The sequence below is a fragment of the Zingiber officinale genome, chromosome 3A, assembly GCF_018446385.1.
Source record: "Zingiber officinale cultivar Zhangliang chromosome 3A, Zo_v1.1, whole genome shotgun sequence".
Taxonomy (NCBI): domain Eukaryota; kingdom Viridiplantae; phylum Streptophyta; class Magnoliopsida; order Zingiberales; family Zingiberaceae; genus Zingiber; species Zingiber officinale.
In genome coordinates this window covers 146,446,277-146,466,989 of record NC_055990.1, presented here as the reverse complement: position 1 = coordinate 146,466,989, position 20,713 = coordinate 146,446,277, and the positions used below count along the sequence as shown (strand labels likewise).

The following is a 20,713-nucleotide window of genomic DNA, read 5'->3' as shown; positions in this document are numbered from 1 at the left end:
ATTTCTTTCATTCCAATCAGTCCGGTGGGTTTGATGATGTTTCAATCTAAATTTATTAGATTTGATTGCATAATGTGAGAGACCCAATTTGGGAACCTCGACTCGGGCCTACGAAAAATCAGATATGATCCTGTCTATAAATACCATAGGTTGACCATGTTACAAAACATATTTTTCTTGACTTTTTAGCTAAAATCAAATATGATATTAAATTAATTTTTTATAAGAGGAAACCCATTACATTAACTTGCTAGTGGGATTTCGAGTATTACCCTTGTATTACTGTTGGAAATTTTAAATGTCACCCTTGCATTGTTTCTGGAATTCTCGAATGTTATCCTTACATTACACTATTATATAAGTCTGACCTTATTTAATTTATGAGCGATTTTTTTATTAAAATTAAATATAATATTTATTTTTATCAATTTAATATCTAATATAAAAAATTAAATTATTTTTTTCTAAATGACTATTAAATAATGTTATATTATTATTAAATATGTTGTTTAATTATTTGACATAAAACATTTATTTTATAAATTTATATATATATATATATATATATATATATATATATATATATTGATGTATTATATTACATGTAATTCGTGTCATCGTGTGTATAATTATTTTTAGATAATTGTACATTAAAAAAGTTTATTGATTAATTTAAGAATTTGCAAAAGGTGCAAGAAAATTTATTTATTAATTTAAGAAATTGAAAAGCGTTTTGTCACTCTCCGTGTCCCGGAAACAATATAAAATATGTTTTAATGGCTATGAGCCTATGAGTTTTATTATTATTTTTTTTTTAAAATATTTTTATGAAAAAAAGCTAATTTAATTTCCTTGATAAAATGGATGAATTATTCTCCTTTTAAGCTGCCCAATCACAAGGCATGGCCATGGATGACCGCCACCATCACCTCTCACCATCACCATCAACGTCACATTGCCACACAACGAATCGATGAAAACCAACACTTATTTGCGCCGGCCATCTTTTTGGGGAATCGATCGAAGCCGCGAGCCTCCGATGGCGTGTCCATGACTGGATTCCCTCTTTTCATTCCCCGCATCTCTCGTCGCCGTCAGATCTCCCTTTCCCCACTCATCCCGAGCTCGATCCCCTTTTGCTCTTCCTCATTTCCGCCGAATCACGAACCCTAGTTCAGATCCTCGACTTCGACGCAGGCCTATTCAAGCTTCTGCAGATTCAGCTCGGTGCTCGGCTTTCTTGTGTTTGATTTCGCTACCGAGGTATATATTTTTTTTGTTTCTTCTCCCGTTCACTTCGATATCTGAAAAAAAAACTATTTTTTTGGGCTGCTGTACCGCACTGATTATTGGTAATGTTATGTTCGGGGAAAATTTGTTTACGGATGAACTTTTTAATGAGTTGTTGCGATGTTTGCATGTTCACTCTGATATCTGAAAAAAGCTCTGAAAAAAACTGATTTTTGGGGGTTCTTTGCGGCACTGATTATTTTTCTGGGTTAACTTGTTCACAGTAGATGAACTTCGTGATGAGTTTTGTCATGGCCCTTGTTATTGCTCAGACAAACTATTTGGGATCGGAAAATTTATTAATATAACGTGGTCTTGGTTACTCTAATTTGCTTGTATTCACGGGTTGCTAAAGTTAAATTACTGCGTGAAGGAAGAATTTTTATTTGAGAGGCTAGCTACTCTAGGTTAATAATCTTTGCAATTTTCTTAAGATTTGACTTTTATATATATATATATATATATATAGGCGTTTTCCTTTCTATTGAACAGTTGTGATTTCAGTTTGACAATGATCTCATGTAACTATGTAAGAGTTCTTATTCTGTTACTCTTGTAAACCTGTACTAATTAGTGTTGTGCAATTGTCAGTGTATCAACAAAATTTCCAAATTTTCTCCATTCATGCTATTCTGACTTGATGCTATGCTTCATAAGTTATTCAAGAATAAATATGCAAGTCTTAGCTTAACAGTAGTTCTCTTGGTTTCTTCTCTCACCTAGAAATTTATTGGTATTTAAAATTTCATTAAGAGAAACGAACAGTACATGAATATATGGGTATCTTGTCTTTGGTGAGAATTTTAACTAAAAAGGTTTAAGTAAAATGGAGTTCAACTTGTTAGTACATGATTTCTATAGCAACCTTCTAGTGAATTAATCGTTAGATCCCTTTAGCATTTTTTTCTACATATGTTTGTTAATACAGCTAGTGATTATTTAACAACCTTATTACAACATTGCTTGTTGTTTGACACGGAGATCAGCAGGAAAATATGTTTTATTGTTAAAGTAGTCCGGTCTTCCTGTGAAGTTATTAATAATATGTGGAGATATAATGTTGTTAAAGCGTTCATCAAACATATTATAATACACTTTGTAGTCAAACTTATTTGTCTTAAAATATTTAGTTTCTAGGTCTGTTATCCACAAGTAAGTTTTCTGGCTTGCATATTTCAGAAATGCTATATTGAAAGTAATACTCTCCACCAGAGCTACATATACTTGCATATGTGAAGGAAATATGCTAAATGTTCTTATCTATACAGTCAAAATGGAGGGATCCGGTAGAGGTGGCAGTGCTGATGTGGTATTGCAAAATTATAAACTTGGAAAGACTCTTGGCATTGGATCATTTGGCAAAGTTAAGATTGCAGAGCATTTGTTGACAGGGCACAAAGTTGCTATCAAGATTCTTAATCGTCGTAAAATAAAGAGCATGGAAATGGAAGAAAAAGGTGTGCTGTAGCTTAGTTATTGTGTCTTATTGCAGTGTCATTTTGCCCTTTATCCCCCATCCACCAGCAGCCTTTCCTCGCTCAAGCCCATAAATAGTATACTTTTACTCAGTTAGGTTTGATGCAACTTATCTAGATTACACTCATTAGTTTGAACCTTTGCGGTGCTTATCCATGTACACCACCTCATGAATTGTTCCTACTCATTCACTCACAATATTAACTTTTTGAATATTCTGTCACAGTAGTCAAGTAAATGTATAAGCAAGCTATAGTTGTTGTCAGAGATAATTTATTTCTATTGCTCTTGTAAGCTTTGAGCCATAAGGTCCATAGCTATTTTGCCAAAGATTTTCTATCTACCAGCTATTCAAGCGGCTATATTTGTTTCTTTTCCTCTTGTAAGTTTTTACCCATAAGGCCAACAACTACCAGCTTTTTCACTTGTAGCAGCTACACAAGGTAGCAGCATAGAGCAAAAGAGACAAACGTGGCATTAACATCTGCATAGCTATATTTTAAACATCCACAGTTCAATCAGAAAAAATGCAACTTGCTGTGATGTTCTTTCCTATCCTTGAGAATGAGGTTTAAAATTTTGTTCTTTAATTGTTCTTTTCATGCTCCGACAACTGAAAACCCATTGAGACATGAGAATTCAGTGAAACTTCCACTAGTGACCGTCATGAGGCTATCTCACCTTTAATCCCAAGGGAATATAAGAAACTATCTTCAAATTTGTGACTAAAGATCACTTACAAGTGATCTTGTCATTGTTATTTTTTTTTTTTTTTGCCTTTGTTTGGTCTATCAGTAGCTATTCCTACTATGTGTTTATGGTACTAAAATGGATATGTTTGAGGCATGATCCTGTCCAAAAGAGATGAAGGTGGTTGGCTGGGAACAAGGTTCTAAAATTCGTTAGGTGCTAATCGGGCGCCAGACCAGTGCCTAGCGCCTAGGTTCCTAGGCGGGGACTAGGCGTTGCTAGGCGAATTCCACGGTATCTACATAAATTGCATAATATATCACATATTATAACTCCAACAGAATAACATCAAATTTAAAATGAGTTCAAAATTACACAATTAATAAAATATTAAATTTAAAATAAGTTCAAACTTCAGAATTACACAACTAATAAAATATCACATTTATTCTATTTCTTCTCCATAATTTTCAACAACTTATTCTTCATCGGACACAAACTTAATATTATCTTGATCCTCCTCCTCTTATTCAGATGCAAAATCATTCTCGTGAAGTTCTCGCACTCTAAGAGCTTTTTCAAGGTTGTAGATTATCATTTGCTCCACTTGCTTCATCAACCATTTGCTATGTGAGTCTGGAATCTAGTTCAACTTCATCATCTTCTCCACCATCCACAATCCAACCTTCATTTTTTTACATGCTTTTACTACCAATGTTTTACCAAATAACCCAATCTTGTCTCTATATTTTGTAAATTTCTTTTTAATAATTGTATCTTGTAGATTTAACTCATTAGCATGCAAAATTTTCATGCATTAAAAAATCCCCCTCGAAACCTCCTCATACAGAGCAATAGAACTATCATTATAGTGAAAATAAGGATTCAACAAAAATGCAGTAGTATGCAATACTGTATCAAGCCTATCCTTCATTTTTGACTCAATAATCACTATGATAGGCTGATAATTTGTTTCCACATTCAGGGCCACCTTGATATCTTCTTTAGTTTGAAGAAGCTCCCCATATAGAAACCCTATGGATGACTTTCTATCTCCATCTCCCAATCGAAGAGCCTTCACTAAAGGAGCAAATATTTTCAAACAAAGTGTCACACCATTCTAAAATCTCATGCTCATCATAGTAGAGTAAGCCAATATCTCTTTGTTTGTTTTGACCATTTACATTTCTCCCACATATCACTTGTAAACATGGTCCTTAAACTAGATTTTTTTCAATTAAACTTTACAATGTTAGGAAATTTGATGCAAACCTGGTACTCCTAGCCGGACTATGTCTCTCTTCTTTGTGAAACTTCTCATCACACAGTCTTATGGTGAGCATAAATGGAAATGGTAAAAGACTTGGCTTGCTCAATAACCTTTTCATATTGTGGAAGCTTGTCAATACTTTCAAGCATGAGATTAACCATGTGAGTTGCACATGTACTCCAAAAGATCGCAGGTCATTTTTCTCTCATCAATTTAGTTGTAGCCATATTATTGGTAACATTATCTATTACAATCTGAACAATATTTTGAGCTCCTACTTGTTGAATATACTTGTTAACATATTCAAAAATAAGTTTAGTTGTATGTGCCTCGTCTGAAGACTTTTTAGACTCTAAAAATGTAGTATCCTCCTTGCAATTAACACACAAATTTAATATGCTTCTTTTTCTATCACTCCATGCATCTGTTATGATCGAGCACCCATTCTTTGCCCATTCTTCTTCATGTTTCTTCAACAGTTGTTTTATTTTTTCAACTTTGACTTTCAATAACGGCTCCTAAGTTGATATTGAGTTGGAGGCTTGAATCGTGGTCTAAATTAACCTATTGTCTCTATTAGTTGCTTGAAGCTATCATTATCAACAACATTGAATAAAATTCCATTTTCATAAACCTATCTCCCAACATATTTTTGAACTTGTTGAGTTTTCTCTTTGAAAAGTGCCTCATTTATATTTTTTTGGCGAAACATTTTGCTCTCACTTGAACCTACATTTCTGGAGCAATTACTGATATATATCTATCCATGGAGCCAAGTGGAAGAGGTTTTTTAATTCCATCCATCCCTTCAATTTCAAGACCACCTTCATCTTGAGAAACAGTCAACTCTGCTCTACAATTTTGTTCTTTCAATATTTTATTTTTCTTTCTGTTCCTCCCTTCTAAAATAGCGTATTTGCACTTATTTTTATCTTCTTGAGATGTTTTTCAACAACCAGATATATTTCCATGTATATTTCCAATGTGCTCCTTGATCTTATACACTCCTGACATCATTTTTCTATACAACTTGCATTTAATTTTGTCGAGGTTTTTAGGATTAATCAATATCCCAAACTCCCATCCGATGTCATTTGACTTTCTCCTAAAAATCTTGGATTCGGGTTGTGTGATAGATGCTGTCGAAGATGGATTGCTTGCTGATAACTTGAAAAATAATTTAAGAATAAATTTAGGAACTTTGGAATCATTAACAAATCTAAGAAAAAAATTATATGTAAGATACAAAATAGCATTAACAAGTCTTAGAATAATTGAATATTTTTAATATATCTTAATTTAATTAATAAAATGTATTAGATATTTATTAAAAAAATAAATTTTAATTTTTTTATATATTTAAATCTGATTTATATAAATTAATAATATTTATTAGAATTTTTTAAAATTTAAATATAGTTCTATATTTTTAAATCTGTTTTATATAAATTAATAATGTTTATTAGAAATTTTTAAATTTTAAATATATATATTTTGTATATTTAAATCTGATTTATATAAATTAATAATATTTATTAGAATTTTTAAATTTTAAATATATTTTTTATATATTTAAATCAGTTTTATGTAAATTAATAATATTTATTAAAAAAAAAGTAAATATATTTTTTATATATTTAATTGAGATAATTTAATTAGGTTTTATGAAAGCCTATTATTAAAACTATGTCAGGAGTTGTTTTATTTATTTAAACCTGAAAATATTTATAAACCCTAAAAAATCGCGACAACAAACTCGTGACAACGCCACAGACGCCACTAGACGCGCCTTGTGAGGTGTTCAGGGCCGCCTGAAAGCGTCGCAAGACGCCTCCGGCGAAGTTTGGTATTGCTTCCGGCGGCACTGGAAGAGTCACGGGACACTTCTGGTGCTGTCGGAAGCATCTTGAGACGCCGTCGGACATGTCCTATGACGATTCTGGCGGCTGCGGACTCTTCTGATGGCTGCAGACGCGTCCTGCGACACGTTCGACGCCGCCAGAGATGTCTTGTGATGATGAGGAGTAGACGAAACAAAAAATAAATAACAAAAACAAAAAAAACTTATCAGAATTGACGAAGATGAAGCCACGACGATGAGACAATGAGAGCAGAAGAAGAGGTAGACGCAGATGAATACGTAATTTAGGGATTTTAAATTTAATAATTTATTAGACAAACAAACTTTTTTTTTAAAATTAAAAGCCCAAAATCATTGCCTCTGGATCTGCGAGGGCTGCCTAGGTCACCCGCCTTAGAGGTTTTCGACATGGGTGGCGGACGCGTAACACCTAGGCCTAGGGCGAGTTTTAGAACACTGGCGGGGAACATGATTCTGCTGTTGACCAAATGAAGACTCTATGCTATCCTGCAACAAAGAGCATTAGTGTCGGGTAGAGAAGGAGTCCCTGATGTTGGCCCTCCGAAGCTTAAGTCAATACGCAATTCGGAAGAAGAAAATAGTGGAAGAAAACTGTAGTTGAAAAAATAGAGCGTCGCATACCCTCGCCTATAGTTGAAGACCCCTTATAGTGTCACTGTTGTATTTATGCACCTATCTCAAAGCATTTACACATTTTCTAAAGCACTCCTAGGAAAGGACATGCTATAAAGTGATTCTGACACATTTTTTTAAATAGGCCTGCAAATCCTTGTGATTTGATATGATGGAAGCTTTGAAGACGCGGTCTATGTACAGGTTATTCTTTGTCTCTCGTGGCATAAACTTCCAAAAGAGAGTACGCAGTCGTCGGGCCTTGGGGCCCACGCTAGGTCGATCGACATTTACTCAAGAACGTCGCCCGTTCGGGCTTGCGGAACATGCTGAGCGACTCGACCTTCACTCAACTTTTTTACTTGCATTAAGGATGTCATATGCCCAATCGGGCTATAAGTCTGATCGGTTGATTGGAAGGCTTGATCGGTTGGGTTTCCTTGCTTATTGCCCCTACCGTCTTGAGGCCCGATCGGTTGTCTGATCGGCCATCTAAGGTTCGAGCGGGCCATACCAAGATCCAACCGACCACTCGAGGGTCGGTCGCCCCTATGACCTATTTGGGTGTGTTCCTGGCTCGATTGGTGACTCTGAAGGTTGACCACTCCTTGACTTTGACTGCCTCATCGACTGTTCTTCTCAGTCTTGACCTACCTTTTAGGGGGTTCACATTTATTACCGTATCACAAGTCTTCCTCGTAAGTTTAGTCGAAGAAGGTTACAAATCCGACTGGCTGGATCTATGGTATTATTTGCCTTCTTTATCCCCCGGTCGGGTGTTCGCTTTTTCGACTGCCATCCATCTAAGAGGAATGTTGTTCTTATTTATTGTGGCTTTAAGAATGCTCTTTTCTCGGCTGACTTTAATTAACTGTTATTGTCTTATGCTTCCTCTTTCTCTCGAGCGGATTTTAATTCCCAATAGTGTCGCTTAATTACAGTTGGCGTCATTCCAATTTTCTCGAAAATCGACCAAATCCTTATCATTAATGTAAAGTATGCCGAGCATACGTTTTCATCATGACTCTGCTAATTATCTCCATTTATCATAAATGCATCCTATGATTTATCGCCACGTGCCACACTCTTCAGCCACCGAGTATTCGATGTGACAAGTAATTGTTGGGCTTCGATGTGATAACCATCTTTTCGAATTTGATGATCCAGATCCAATCCCGTTTTCCTAAGGCACTCAATTGAACGACCACAAATGTCCAATGCTAGGGTTTTTAAGGCTTTCATTTTTCTCTACACTGTATCGTCTTCGATTTTTCTTTTGCCTTATTCTTTCTCGTCTTCTGCTCACGACCGCCGACGATCCATGCCTAGTAAGTTCCAGCCTACTTTCCTCAACTTTCGATCTCCCTTTTCCTCATGGCCTCCTCACCTTCCCCTCCGACAGTTATCCTCGGTCTGTGGTACACCTCCACTTCATCAAACTTCAATGGCGCCATCCCTGCACAACCTGTATCTTTTTCGATGCCCCCGCCAGTAGAACCAACGCCCCATCTCTCAATACATTCAATCCCTCTCTCCAAATCAAAGAGCAAGTCTAACTCAGAACCAACTGGTTCAAGCATTCATAGGTGAATTACGACCATCCTCAGGCTGCCTACAGATGAATGGTGCTATCCCGATCCGAACGAGCCACGCACCCCCAAGCACAAAATTAAAATTCAAGGTCCCTTGGCCCAGACTTGGGCAGACGCCAAAGCCAGGGTGACGACCATTCCACCCGAGGAGTTGTTTGATCGTTTCAGTCAAAATTCTATGGGGGTGAGTTTGCATAGTATTTACACACTTATATTTCCCGACCAGCTCGACTTGATCACTCTGTCTTTCAATAGTTTTGGGTGGAAGACTTGGCTATATGCCAAAGGTTAGTCCAATTAAATCACGAATATAAAGAGTCGTAAACCTCGGTTAGTGGAGCAGGCGCCTCCCAAGCCTCAGTCGAGCGACTAACTGCCAAGTTGACCCAATTGAAGGAGGACTTGGAGAGTCAGTTCGAGCAGCTCCTAGGTTCGAGCGAGCGCTGACAGTGGAGAAGGATAAAAACCATGATCAATCCGTTGAGCTTGAGAAACTGAGGAAGCAGACCCAAAATTCTGAATTGCGCTTCAACTCTGCAAACGCCCTGAAACTCAAGGCCACTGAAGACTTGGATATTAAGAACAAAGAAGCCCGAGCCTTAACCAAGAAGCTCGAAGAGTTGGAAGCAACTCTACTTATAGAGCAAGTGAGCCAGAAGGTCGAACAAGCGAGTCATGATCTCCAACTCGAGGAGTATCAACGATCAATGAACGAGAAAGATGACGGGAGGCCTCTAAGGCCGAACTTGTTAAGCTTAAAGAAAAAGAGTCCGGTCGACTAGAAGCTCACAAGTTGAGTATCTTCGCTCGAAAGATTTCAACCAGATATTGTCCAACCGGACCATTAAACTATTCGAGTATGGCATTGAAGGGACTCTCAAGCAATTGAAGGAGGTGACTATCTCTCTAAGGTTCCCTAGACTTTCATCAAAAGGCAGAAAATTTTGGAAGTGATCCTAGACGATGTCGTCGTTGACTTTATGTAATGTTTCTTTCCAGTTTGTCAATGGCTTGTTGTAAGAGTTAAGGAACTTTTCATGTTGTACACTATGTATATCTGCTCTTTGCCTTAGAACTTTCATCCTTTGAATGCTTTAGCCTTTAGCTGAACTCCTTTCGTCTCTCAGACTTCGCTCTCTTGGTTTACTTAAGTAACATTACAAAGAACCTTTATTGCCATGGTTTTTCGGAATTCAAGGAGAGTTCCAAAACTCAGCGGTGAAATAAATTCACTTGTGACTTAGTTGCTCGGCTTGATGACTTGAGATCCCAGCCGAGCGGTTCAAGAGTTTAGATACATGTCGTGAGAGCGTGTTCACTTATAATTTAGCTGATGAGCTCGAGAGTCTGGATACTTGGGTGTGAGAGCGTACTCACTTATAACTCGGCCGAACAATACGAGAGTATGAGACTTGGCGTGAGAGCATGCTCACTTATAACTCGGCCGATCGGCACGAGAGTCTGGATACACTTCGGCGTGAGAGCATGCTCACTTATAACTTGGCTGAACGACACGAGAGTCTGGATACTTAGGCGTGAGAGCATGCTCACTTATAACTCATCGATTGATACAAGAGTTTGGAACTTGATCATTTTTCACTTGCAAATGCATGTATTCATTGAACATAAATTTTTACAAATTACATAGATTTAGCACAAACTTACTATCAAGCCTGGTAGGATTGTAGATGATTTGTACTCTATGGTCGCTCTTGGTTTTTTCCATTTTCATCTTGCAAGTAATAGGATCCCGAGTTTAGCTTTCGTGTCACTTTGTACAGTCCACACCACGGGGGCTCTAACTTGTTGACATCGCCGATTGACTTAATCCTCTTCCATACCAGGTCACCTGCTTGAAATAACCTTGGAATAATCCTCTTGTTATAGCTCTGCTTCATTCTCTGCTAGTACACCATCAGCCGAGCGGCTACTTTATCTATGATTTCCTCCACTAAGTCTAACTCTATAAGGTGCTAATCGAAATCCTCCTCGTCATACAGCTGTATCCAATCAAATTCAACACCAATTTCGACCGGTACCACTACTTCTCCTCCATGCACCAAGTGGAACAAGGTTATGCCCATGGCTTCTCTGGGTGTAGTGCGATGAGGCCACAACACACTCGGAAGTTTATCAACTCAGCTCCCTCCCAAATGGTCTAGTCGGGTTCCGAGTCCTTTGAGAATTTCTCTGTTGGTGACTTCCGTCTGACCGTTGCTTTGAGGATAAGCCACAAAGGTGAAGGCTTGCAGGATACCATAGCTCGCGCACAACTGTGTGATCTTCCGCCCTTGAAATTATCTCCCATTATCAGACACAAGCTTGTGAGGGATATGGAATCGGCGCATAAGACTTTGCCATAAAAATTTAATAACCATCTACTCTATTTATTTTAGCCAACGGCTCGACTTCCACCCATTTAGAAAAATAGTCTACTACCATGAGTAAGAATTCCTTTGATCGGTCGTTATCGGGAAAGGTCCTACGATGTTCATGCCCCACTGGTTGAACGGGCAGGAGACAATTGAGGTATTCAATGCTTCCATGGGTCGGTGTGGTATATTTTAATGCCTTTGACATGATAAACACGTGCCCACCACCTGAGTTGTAGTGGGACAAAAATATCCGGCTAATAAGATCTTCCATGCGAGCGATCGACTGCCCGAATGGATTCCGCAAGAATCTTGGTGTACTTCTTGTAAAATATACTGAATGTTCTCCGATCTAATACATTTCAACAGGGGCCTTGAGAAGACTTTCTTGTATAAGTGACCTCCTATCAATGTAAAATGACTGACTCTCTTTTTACCAACTGCGCCTGCTCTCGATCGGCCGATAAGTTTCTCGCTCGGAAGAACTCTATCAAAGGCGTTCGCCAGTCACTCTGTACTTCTGTTTCGACTGGTCTTTTGATATGAGCTACCAGTAGTGTTTGCTTAATAGGCTTATCCAGCACTAGCGGACTTAGCGAATTAGCTAATTTGGCCAACTCATTTGCATATCGATTATCCATCCAAGGAATCTTTTGTACTGCACTTCTTGGAATCCCACCTTTAACCTTTTAAATGCTTCGGCATATAATTTTAACCTCATATTATTTATTTCGAAGTTATATGAGATATGTTGGGCCGCTAGATGGGAATCCGAGTAAATAAGAGCCCTAGTAGCTCCCACATGCTTAGCTGCCTGTAGATCAGGCTGACCAGCGATCAAGACTTCATATTCAGCCTCGTTATTAGTAGCTCGGTAATCCAGCTGGACGGATAGTTGTATTTTGTCTTCACGCGGTGATATTAAGAGGATCCCTACTCCACTGCTTTACTGGGTGGACGATCCATCCATGTAAATTTTCTGTCTCCTCTAGTTTGGGATTTTGCATCTCCGCCACAAAATCAGCTAATGCTTGTGCTTTGATGTCCAATCGGGATTGATATTGTATATCAAATTTACTTAACTCCGTAGTCCATTTGATAAGCCGTCTGGACTCCTTGGGATTGAGAACTCGACTCAGGGCGTTGTTAGTTAAAATAATTATAGGATGAAAAAGAAAGTAAGGACGCAACCTCCGAGCGGCCAATACTAGTTTGTATGCCGGCTTCTCAAGAGCAGTGTAGCGACATTCAACATCTTTCAATAAATGACTTAAAAAATACACTGACTGTTGGTCATTGCCATCTTGTCGCACCAACGCTGATCTAACAACATGCTTGGTAGAAGATAGATAGATCTAGAGCAGCTTGCCGACGATGAGCTTCACAAATACTGATAAAGAGGATAAATAACTTTTGAGCTCCTCTCATGCCTTATCACATTCGGCGTACTATTAAAATTTTGTGGCTCGGCGAAGTATCTTGAAGAATGACATACTCCGGTTGGACGATCTCGAGATGAATCGGGAAAGTGCGATAATCTGTCGAGTCAGACGTTGAGCCTCCTTCAAATTGTGTGGTGGGGGCATATCTTGGAGTGCCTTCACCTTGCTAGAATTAGCTTCGATTCCCCTCTCAGTCACGATATAGCTTAGGAAGCGTTCCACTTTTAGCCTCGAACAAGTACTTGTTCAAGATAAGCTTGACCCCGTACTTCCTCAAGATTTGGCATGTTTCCTCGATGTCTGCACATAGATCAACAACAGCTCGGATGGATTTTATCAGTATATCATCAACATATACCTCTATATTTTTGTCGATCTTCCTTCGAAACATCTTGTTCATAAGTCTCTGGTCTTCAGTTTGAACGACATAACATTGTATCCCTGGAAGCTCGTGTGTTGCACAAACATATCCTGACTGTGTTTCAAGTAGGCGACCAGCTCGACCTTCTGCTCAGGGCTCAGATTGGTCGCGATGAAGGTAGTGGCTTTGGATCGGTTGGGATGAATTTATATTTCTTTTTCTTTTCTTCATAGATTAAAGTAGGCGGAGCCTCCTGGATTGCATTATCCTCTAACTGTTGAGCTTTCCGAACGGCCTGTGACTCAGCTTTCACATTCTCCATATAGTATTTACGCGCTACCATCCGGTCGCCCATCACCTCGCCGACTGAGTTATCTACTGGAAATTTGATTTTCTGACAGAATGTAGAGACAACTGCCCGAAATTCGTTAGTGTTGGTCGACCAAGTATCACATTATACGCCGAGGGGGCATCCACAACGATGAAATTCGTTCAGTGCATCCTCATGAGTGGCTCCTCCCCGATAGAAATGGCAAGATGGACTTGGTCGATCGACTGTACTTCATTGCCTTTGAACCCATATAGGGGTGTTGTCATTGGTTGGAGCTCATCATTGTCCATCCGAAGCTGGTCAAATGTCTTTTTGAATATTATGTTGATCGAGTTGCCTGTGTCAACAAATGTACGATGGGCATTGTAATTAGCAATCATTGCTTTAATAATTAAGGCATCATCATTGGGGATTTCCACTCCCTCCAAGTCTCAAGGACTGAAACTAATTTCTGGTCCTTCCGTCTTCTCCTTGATGCATCCCACTGTATGGATCTCCAATCGTCGTACGTGTGATTTCCTGGCCCGGTTGGAGTCACCGTTGGTTGGGCCACCTGCTATCATGTTGATGTCACCCCGGCAACGTTACTGCGATTTTCTTCCTCCCGATCCAATCAGCGTGACGATTGCTTGGCCGATGCTTGAGCAGGCCTTTGATTGTCTCTTTGCCGGGGCTATTGCTAGTTTCTCTCGGCAGGTGTATTGCCTTGACCTTGATGCTGGTCCGATCGACAATGATGAAGGCGAGTGGGAGAGGGAGATCGCAGGCGGAATCCTTGAGGGGAAAGTTGGCGCAACCTTGGATTAAAGTGGTAGTAGTCCTTCGTATTGTGAGCTGCTGAGCAATGATAAGAGCAAAACATTGTAGTCCATTGTCGGGGCTCGAGGAATTCCGCCCGCTCAGCTTCCACATGTTGCACCGTATGCGGTTGAGACTCATGATGTTGTTATTGAGGGCTTGCTCAGGGCCCTTTTGGGGGCATATTACTATTGGTCGATTGACACTCAGGAATAACAGCAGGCTCGGGAGTCACTTCTTTCTTTCTGAGCTGACCGGGCTTCTTCAACGTTGATGTATTTTGTAGCCTGTTCGAGCAGATGATCGAAATTCCTTGCAGGCTTCCCGATGAGGGATCGGAAGAAATCATTATCTGTGAGTCCTTGTGAAAAGGCACTTATCAAAACTTCCTGAGTGGTCGATGGAACGTTCATGGTCTCTTGATGTAGTTGAATCATAGTCGTTTTTTGATAGCGGCGGCGGTTAGCAAAGTGTTGGAGGAAGGCTGCTTGGAAATCTTTAAAGCTACAGATCGATTCGGCCGGCAGTCGCTTGAATCATCTTTATGCCGAACCAGACAAGGTAGTGAGAAACACTCGGCATTTGATTTCGTCGGTGTACTGGTGGAGTGTGGTTATATTGTCAAACTTGAGTAAATGATCATCGAGATCAGTTGATCCTCCATATTCTCGGATCGACAGAGGTCGACATTGAGCTAACAGCTAGTTATCAAGGATTTCTTGGGAAAATTGCATGTTTACTCACTTGGGAGAATCGTTAGTCCGGGGCGCTTTGCCTTTACAAGCATCTCGAACGAGCACATTTTCGGAAGATGACCCTCTTCTCTACTCGGCCATGTTCTTCCAGGGTGTTCAGAATAATGCCCTGTGATAAGGGATCGGTGAATGTGACATGGGTGGCAAGCTAGCCAACGGGACGAGCACCTGCTGGTAAACCTCTGGCTAAGGGTGGTTCGATTGTCACCCGACTGGGCCCTCCAGTCGGGTTCCATGTTCAACATGTTGGCCAGTAGCAGATATGGTCAGGTCGTTTAGCGCTCGACACTCGACTGTCGCTTGCTGTTGTTGTACCATCTTTGTAGCTCAGAGTGTTTATTAATATCTCCAGCTCTTCTTGAGTTAAAGTCACTATTGTGAGCCGCCCAACGCCCTACATCTTCACGTCTCGGAAGCAGGTGAGATTCCCACAGACGGCGTCAAATATGATCTTGTCCGAAAGCAGTGAAGGTGGTTGACTGGGAACGTGGTTCTGCTATTGACCAAATGAAGACTTTGCGCTATCCTGCAACACAGAGGGTGTTAGTGCCGGTCAGGGAAGGGGCCCCCGGTGTTAGCCTTCTGACGCTCAAGTTAGTACGCGATTCGGGAGAAGGAAATAGTAGAAGAAAACTGTAGCAACGAGTGCGTGAAAAAAATAGAGCGTCACATACCCTCGCCTGTAGATGAAGACCCCTTCATATAATATCACTGTTGTATCTATGCATATATCTCAAAGCATTTATACGTTCCCAAAGCGCTCCTAAGAAAGGACAGACCATAAAGTGGCTTTGACACTTTTCCTTAAATAGGCCCGCAAATTCCTTTGATTTGATATGATGAAAGCTTCGAAGGCGCGGTTTGTCTGCAAGATATTCTCTCTCTTGTGGCACAAACTTCCAAAAGAGAGTATGAAGCCATCAGGCCTTGGGGCCCACATTGGGTTGACCGACCGTTACTCAAGAATGTTGCCCACTCAGGCTCGCGGAATGTGTTGAGCGATTCAGTCTTCTCTCGGCCTTTTTGCTTGCATTAAGGATGCCATATGCCCAATCAGGCTGTAAGTCTGATCGGCCGATCGGAAGGCCCGGTTGGTTGAGTTTTCCCTACTTATTGCTCCCCTATCGTCTTGAGGCCCGATCGACCGTCCGATCGGCCAACCAAGGCCTGAACGGGCCATCCCAAGATCCGACCGGCCCGGTCATCCCTATGGCCCGTTCGGGTGTGTCTTTGGCTCGATTTTTGACTTTGAAGGTTGACCGCTCCTTGACTTTAGCTGCCTCGTCAGTCGTTCTTCCGGCCTTGACCTACCTTTTAGGAGGTCTACCTTTATCACCGTATTATCCATGTTTTACAACCAGCATAAGGGAGACCCCTGTAATTTATTCAAAAGAGCTGAAGGAATTTCATGTTAAACACACTAGAATCTAAGATACCCTTGGCTCCAAATATGCCATGTATTGCTCTGATGAAAAACTAAAATTTAAATAGCATTAGTTTAATAGATCTCTTGATTATCTCTTTAATATTTTAACGTTTGCTGGATTGATTTCTCTGTATTGCAGTGAGAAGAGAGATCAAAATACTAAGACTATTCATGCATCCTCATATTATCCGTCTTTATGAGGTGATTGAGACGCCATCAGATATTTATGTTGTTATGGAGTATGTTAAATCAGGAGAGCTATTTGATTATATTGTTGAAAAGGGTAGGCTACTGGAGGATGAAGCTCGTCGCTTCTTCCAACAGGTACTTGAAAAAATCTTGCTTTTTCCTGATATGTACATCCTCATGAAATTTTCTATCTAATGTTGATTATTTCTATTTTTTACAGTTTGGTCAATATCTATCTCAAAAATCCAATTTTTCTAACCCAAACCATCCCAAAATTTACCCTTAATTTAATCTTTTGTTCATTGTCCCTGACTTTGCGTCAAGAATGTTTTATTATTCGATCTTACTATTATTGATGTCTACTTTAAATATGTTCCAACAAATGTAACAACTATTGCATGATGTGTCTATACTCCAAAAGATTGAATCATAACTGATTTTCTTTCTTCATGTTTGGTCAAATACCTATGGTTTTGGCAAATAGATCATATCTGGAGTTGAATATTGCCATAGAAACATGGTTGTTCATCGGGACTTGAAACCAGAGAATTTATTATTGGATTCAAAGTGTAATGTTAAAATTGCTGACTTTGGCTTAAGTAATGTCATGCGTGATGGCCATTTTCTGAAGACTAGCTGTGGAAGCCCAAATTATGCTGCTCCTGAGGTATTTATATATTCCACCTTTTTGATATTTTGTTTTCCGATGATTTTTATTGTGATATCAAGTTGTTTATTGCAGGTAATTTCTGGAAAACTTTATGCAGGGCCTGAGGTAGATGTGTGGAGTTGCGGTGTCATTCTTTATGCTCTTCTTTGTGGGACCCTTCCCTTTGATGATGAGAACATACCAAATTTATTTAAGAAAATAAAGGCAAGAAAACTTTGACAAACAAGATTTTTCATTTAAGTTCCATAGATGAATAAAATAGTTTTATAGCATCGTTTTTTAATAATTCAGGGTGGGATATATACCCTTCCTAGTCACTTGTCTGCGCTTGCACGGGATTTGATTCCTAGGATGCTGGTTGTTGATCCTATGAAGAGAATAACGATTCGGGAGATCCGTGAACATGCATGGTTCAAAACTCGCCTTCCACGCTATCTTGCTGTTCCTCCACCAGATACTTCACAGCAAGCTAAAAAGGTGTACCATTTCAGCAATGGTTACTAAAGTGTCTTTTTTGAAACATACTTCTATAAGTTTCTGATTAACTACTATTTACATTGGCTACCAAGGATTTGTTTATGCTTTAATTTGTTCCTTACTAGATTCTTCGGTCCACTTGTATCAATAATTTGAGGACTGAACATAATTTTGATTTGAGAAATAAGTGCCAAAATTAGCATACCTGTACATTTATTTAACAAAGATTTATCGGATGCCTTCAGCCTTCAGATACTCCTGTTTTCAAACAATACATGCTTTAGATAAAAATCATTGTGGACATTGATTATGTTCTTTTGGTGTATTTTCAATCCTGATCTTAGTTGATACCTTGAGGATTCTATAATTGATCGCACAGTTGATCATTCTTACAGATAGATGAAGACATCATTGAAGAGGTGACTAAAATGGGTTTTGACAAGATCCAGTTGGTTGAATCTCTTCATAACAGGATTCAGAACGAGGTATTTCAAACAATCAGAATATTCTTGAGTTACAACTCTACTTTCTGGAGCAATAACTGACTCGCTTAGTGTTTATAACTAGGCCACTGTTTCATACTACTTGCTTCTGGGCAACCGGTTCCGAGCTACTAGTGGCTACCTTGGTGGTGATTTTCAAGAAACTATGGTAAGCATTATTTTATACTGGATTGATCTCAATGATATGTAACTATCATCGGTGGATAACTGAAATCTCAAAGGTTTCTGACTACTTTCTTGTTCATGTGACAGTTTTTTATTAATAAATTGTGATTTATGCATAGCAATTGTTGTGCTCAACTTTTTTTTTGCTATTAAATGTGTTTTTTTGTAGGATTATAATTTATTGAATAGGAGTTTAAGTGACGTTACAGCTCCACATCGCCTACCGGGTTATATGGAGCAACAAGGAGTCAGTTCAAGAGCACACTTCCCTTCCGAAAGGAAATGGGCTCTTGGCCTCCAGGTGCTCACATGTTCATCTTCTCCTTTCATTATGAATCATTCAGTTAATCTTTTTCTTCGCCTGAGTGCATTTTGATCGACAGTCTCGAGCTCATCCTCGCGAAATCATGACTGAGGTCCTTAAAGCTCTACAAGAACTAAATGTTTGCTGGAAAAAGATTGGACACTACAATATGAAGTGCCGTTACTTTCCTGGCTTTCCTGACACCGAAGGCATGCTTAGCAACTCTCTTCAGTCTAACCATGGCTTCAGAGATGAGCCGACCATTGTTGAAACTAATGGCGCTGGAAAAGAATCCATCATAGTGAAATTTGAAATTCAGGTAAGACCTCCCTATACACATTCGAATTAGCACAAGTTAACAAGGAAGCAAATGGACAGTTGACTCAGAAACACTGAGATGTCGGTATCGCCTTGTGTGCAGCTTTACAAGACGAGGGAAGAGAAGTATCTCCTCGACTTGCAGAGGGTCAGTGGTCCACAACTTCTGTTTCTAGACTTGTGTGCTGCCTTCCTTGCCCAGCTCAGAGTCCTATGATGATGCCTCCTCGCTCGAGTTCTCTTATTCGTGTTATCGTGAATATAGACTTACTCCGTAGCGAATTGAAACACCTTGTATGATGGATTGTTGTAAACTTGGGAGGTCTTTGAGGGGCTCAGTGAGCTGCTAAAGCACCGAGCTTTCTTCAGCAAATTGTTGCTTTTTTTTTGGGTGGCATTTACTTGTTTAGTTTCCTAAAATCTTTAGGTAACTTGGCCACTCCATTATCTACTCTTCTGTAGGTTTATAAAACATGAGGATTGATCAAACCGATCGAGGTGGACCAGCCGGCCGAAGGTCGTCTAATGGTCCTGTTCGTTCGATCTGATCGGACCAGCAGCCAGTGCCTAACTCAAATATAACTACCAAATTTGTAACGGGAATTGCCCAAAAGCGCACCTTAAGTTTTGAACTGATGAAAAGCGCCTTTGAAAATACACAAAAGCGTGCTCCTTTTTTTTTTTTTTTTTGACCTTTTTTCTCTCTTCTGTGTCGTTTCATGCATTCTTTCTTCTGTTTCTGTCTCATTTGCATACGTGCAATAATTATCGTGGCATTTTTCTTAAGCTTTTTATGCTTTGTTACATGAGGGCAGAGGACATGTTCGGTACATAATTTATTCCCTCTACAGTCATAAGAGATCGTTGGGTGGTAGATTTTTATCTTCTTATAGAATAATTATGGTGATATTATTTTTTAAAAATCAGTATAACAGCTTAATTAGGTTAATATCATTGATTGTGTTGGTTTACACTCCCATGGACCTGATCTAATTCAGGTTATGTCCAATGTGGGTTTGATATTTTAAAAATCAGGATTATGTTTTAGCTATTTTTTATAAGATTGTAGTACCTCTGAAGAGATCAAAATAAGTAATGGAGAGTTTTTTTTGGACTCCTTACAATCTCGTAAGTCTACTAGACTTAAAATCAAGCCCGGCTTAAGGTATAGGCTATTAAGGTCTATACCTAGGGCCTCAATATTATTGGGGTCCATTGATTAAATAATTAAGTAAAGATATTAAAAAAATTAAATTGAGTCTTCAATATTAATTAGTGATAGTATACACATTAATTAATATCATGCTAACTCATTAATGATATATTATTAATTAATTCATTATTACTATTTACATATTACCGTAATTACAATTAGTCAAGATTTTATTTTATTTAATCTTATTTACTCATAATTGTACTTAGTCAAGATTTTATTCTATTTAATTATATATCTTACAAAACTAATAAACCCTTTATTTCTCAATATCTCTAAAAAAAACCCTAATTGTTCTTCCACCAATGCGCTTCGTGCTTATTTCTTTTCTGCTCATTAATTTTGTATGTTTATATTCTCTCACCGGTGTCTTTTTTCTTTTCACATCAATAATTTTGTACGTTTATGCTCTCTCGCCGGTGATACTCTCAGAGAACGTTCTTCTCCTTCCTCGCTGATAATACTCTCAGAGAAGGTTCTTCTTCTCTCTCGCTGATAATATTTCTTTCTCACTCTTTCTTTTTCTTTCTCAATAATAACATGAATCAGAGATTTTTTTATCTAAAATAAAATACTT

At 38.9% G+C, this 20,713-nt stretch overlaps 1 protein-coding gene across 1 annotated transcript; it reads left to right on the top strand.

The window, feature by feature from the left end:
- The first annotated feature begins 893 nt into the window (after nucleotides 1–893).
- LOC122052695 (SNF1-related protein kinase catalytic subunit alpha KIN10-like) lies at nucleotides 894–19,296 on the top strand. The gene is made up of 11 exons (XM_042614364.1): nucleotides 894–1,263; nucleotides 2,559–2,747; nucleotides 16,437–16,621; nucleotides 16,971–17,153; nucleotides 17,229–17,360; nucleotides 17,448–17,633; nucleotides 18,029–18,118; nucleotides 18,201–18,284; nucleotides 18,471–18,602; nucleotides 18,685–18,924; nucleotides 19,027–19,296. Exons 2-11 carry the CDS (start codon nucleotides 2,564–2,566, stop codon nucleotides 19,138–19,140), a joined length of 1,530 nt encoding a protein of 509 aa, XP_042470298.1. The 5' UTR covers nucleotides 894–1,263; nucleotides 2,559–2,563; the 3' UTR covers nucleotides 19,141–19,296.
- Nucleotides 19,297–20,713: the final 1,417 nt, after the last annotated feature.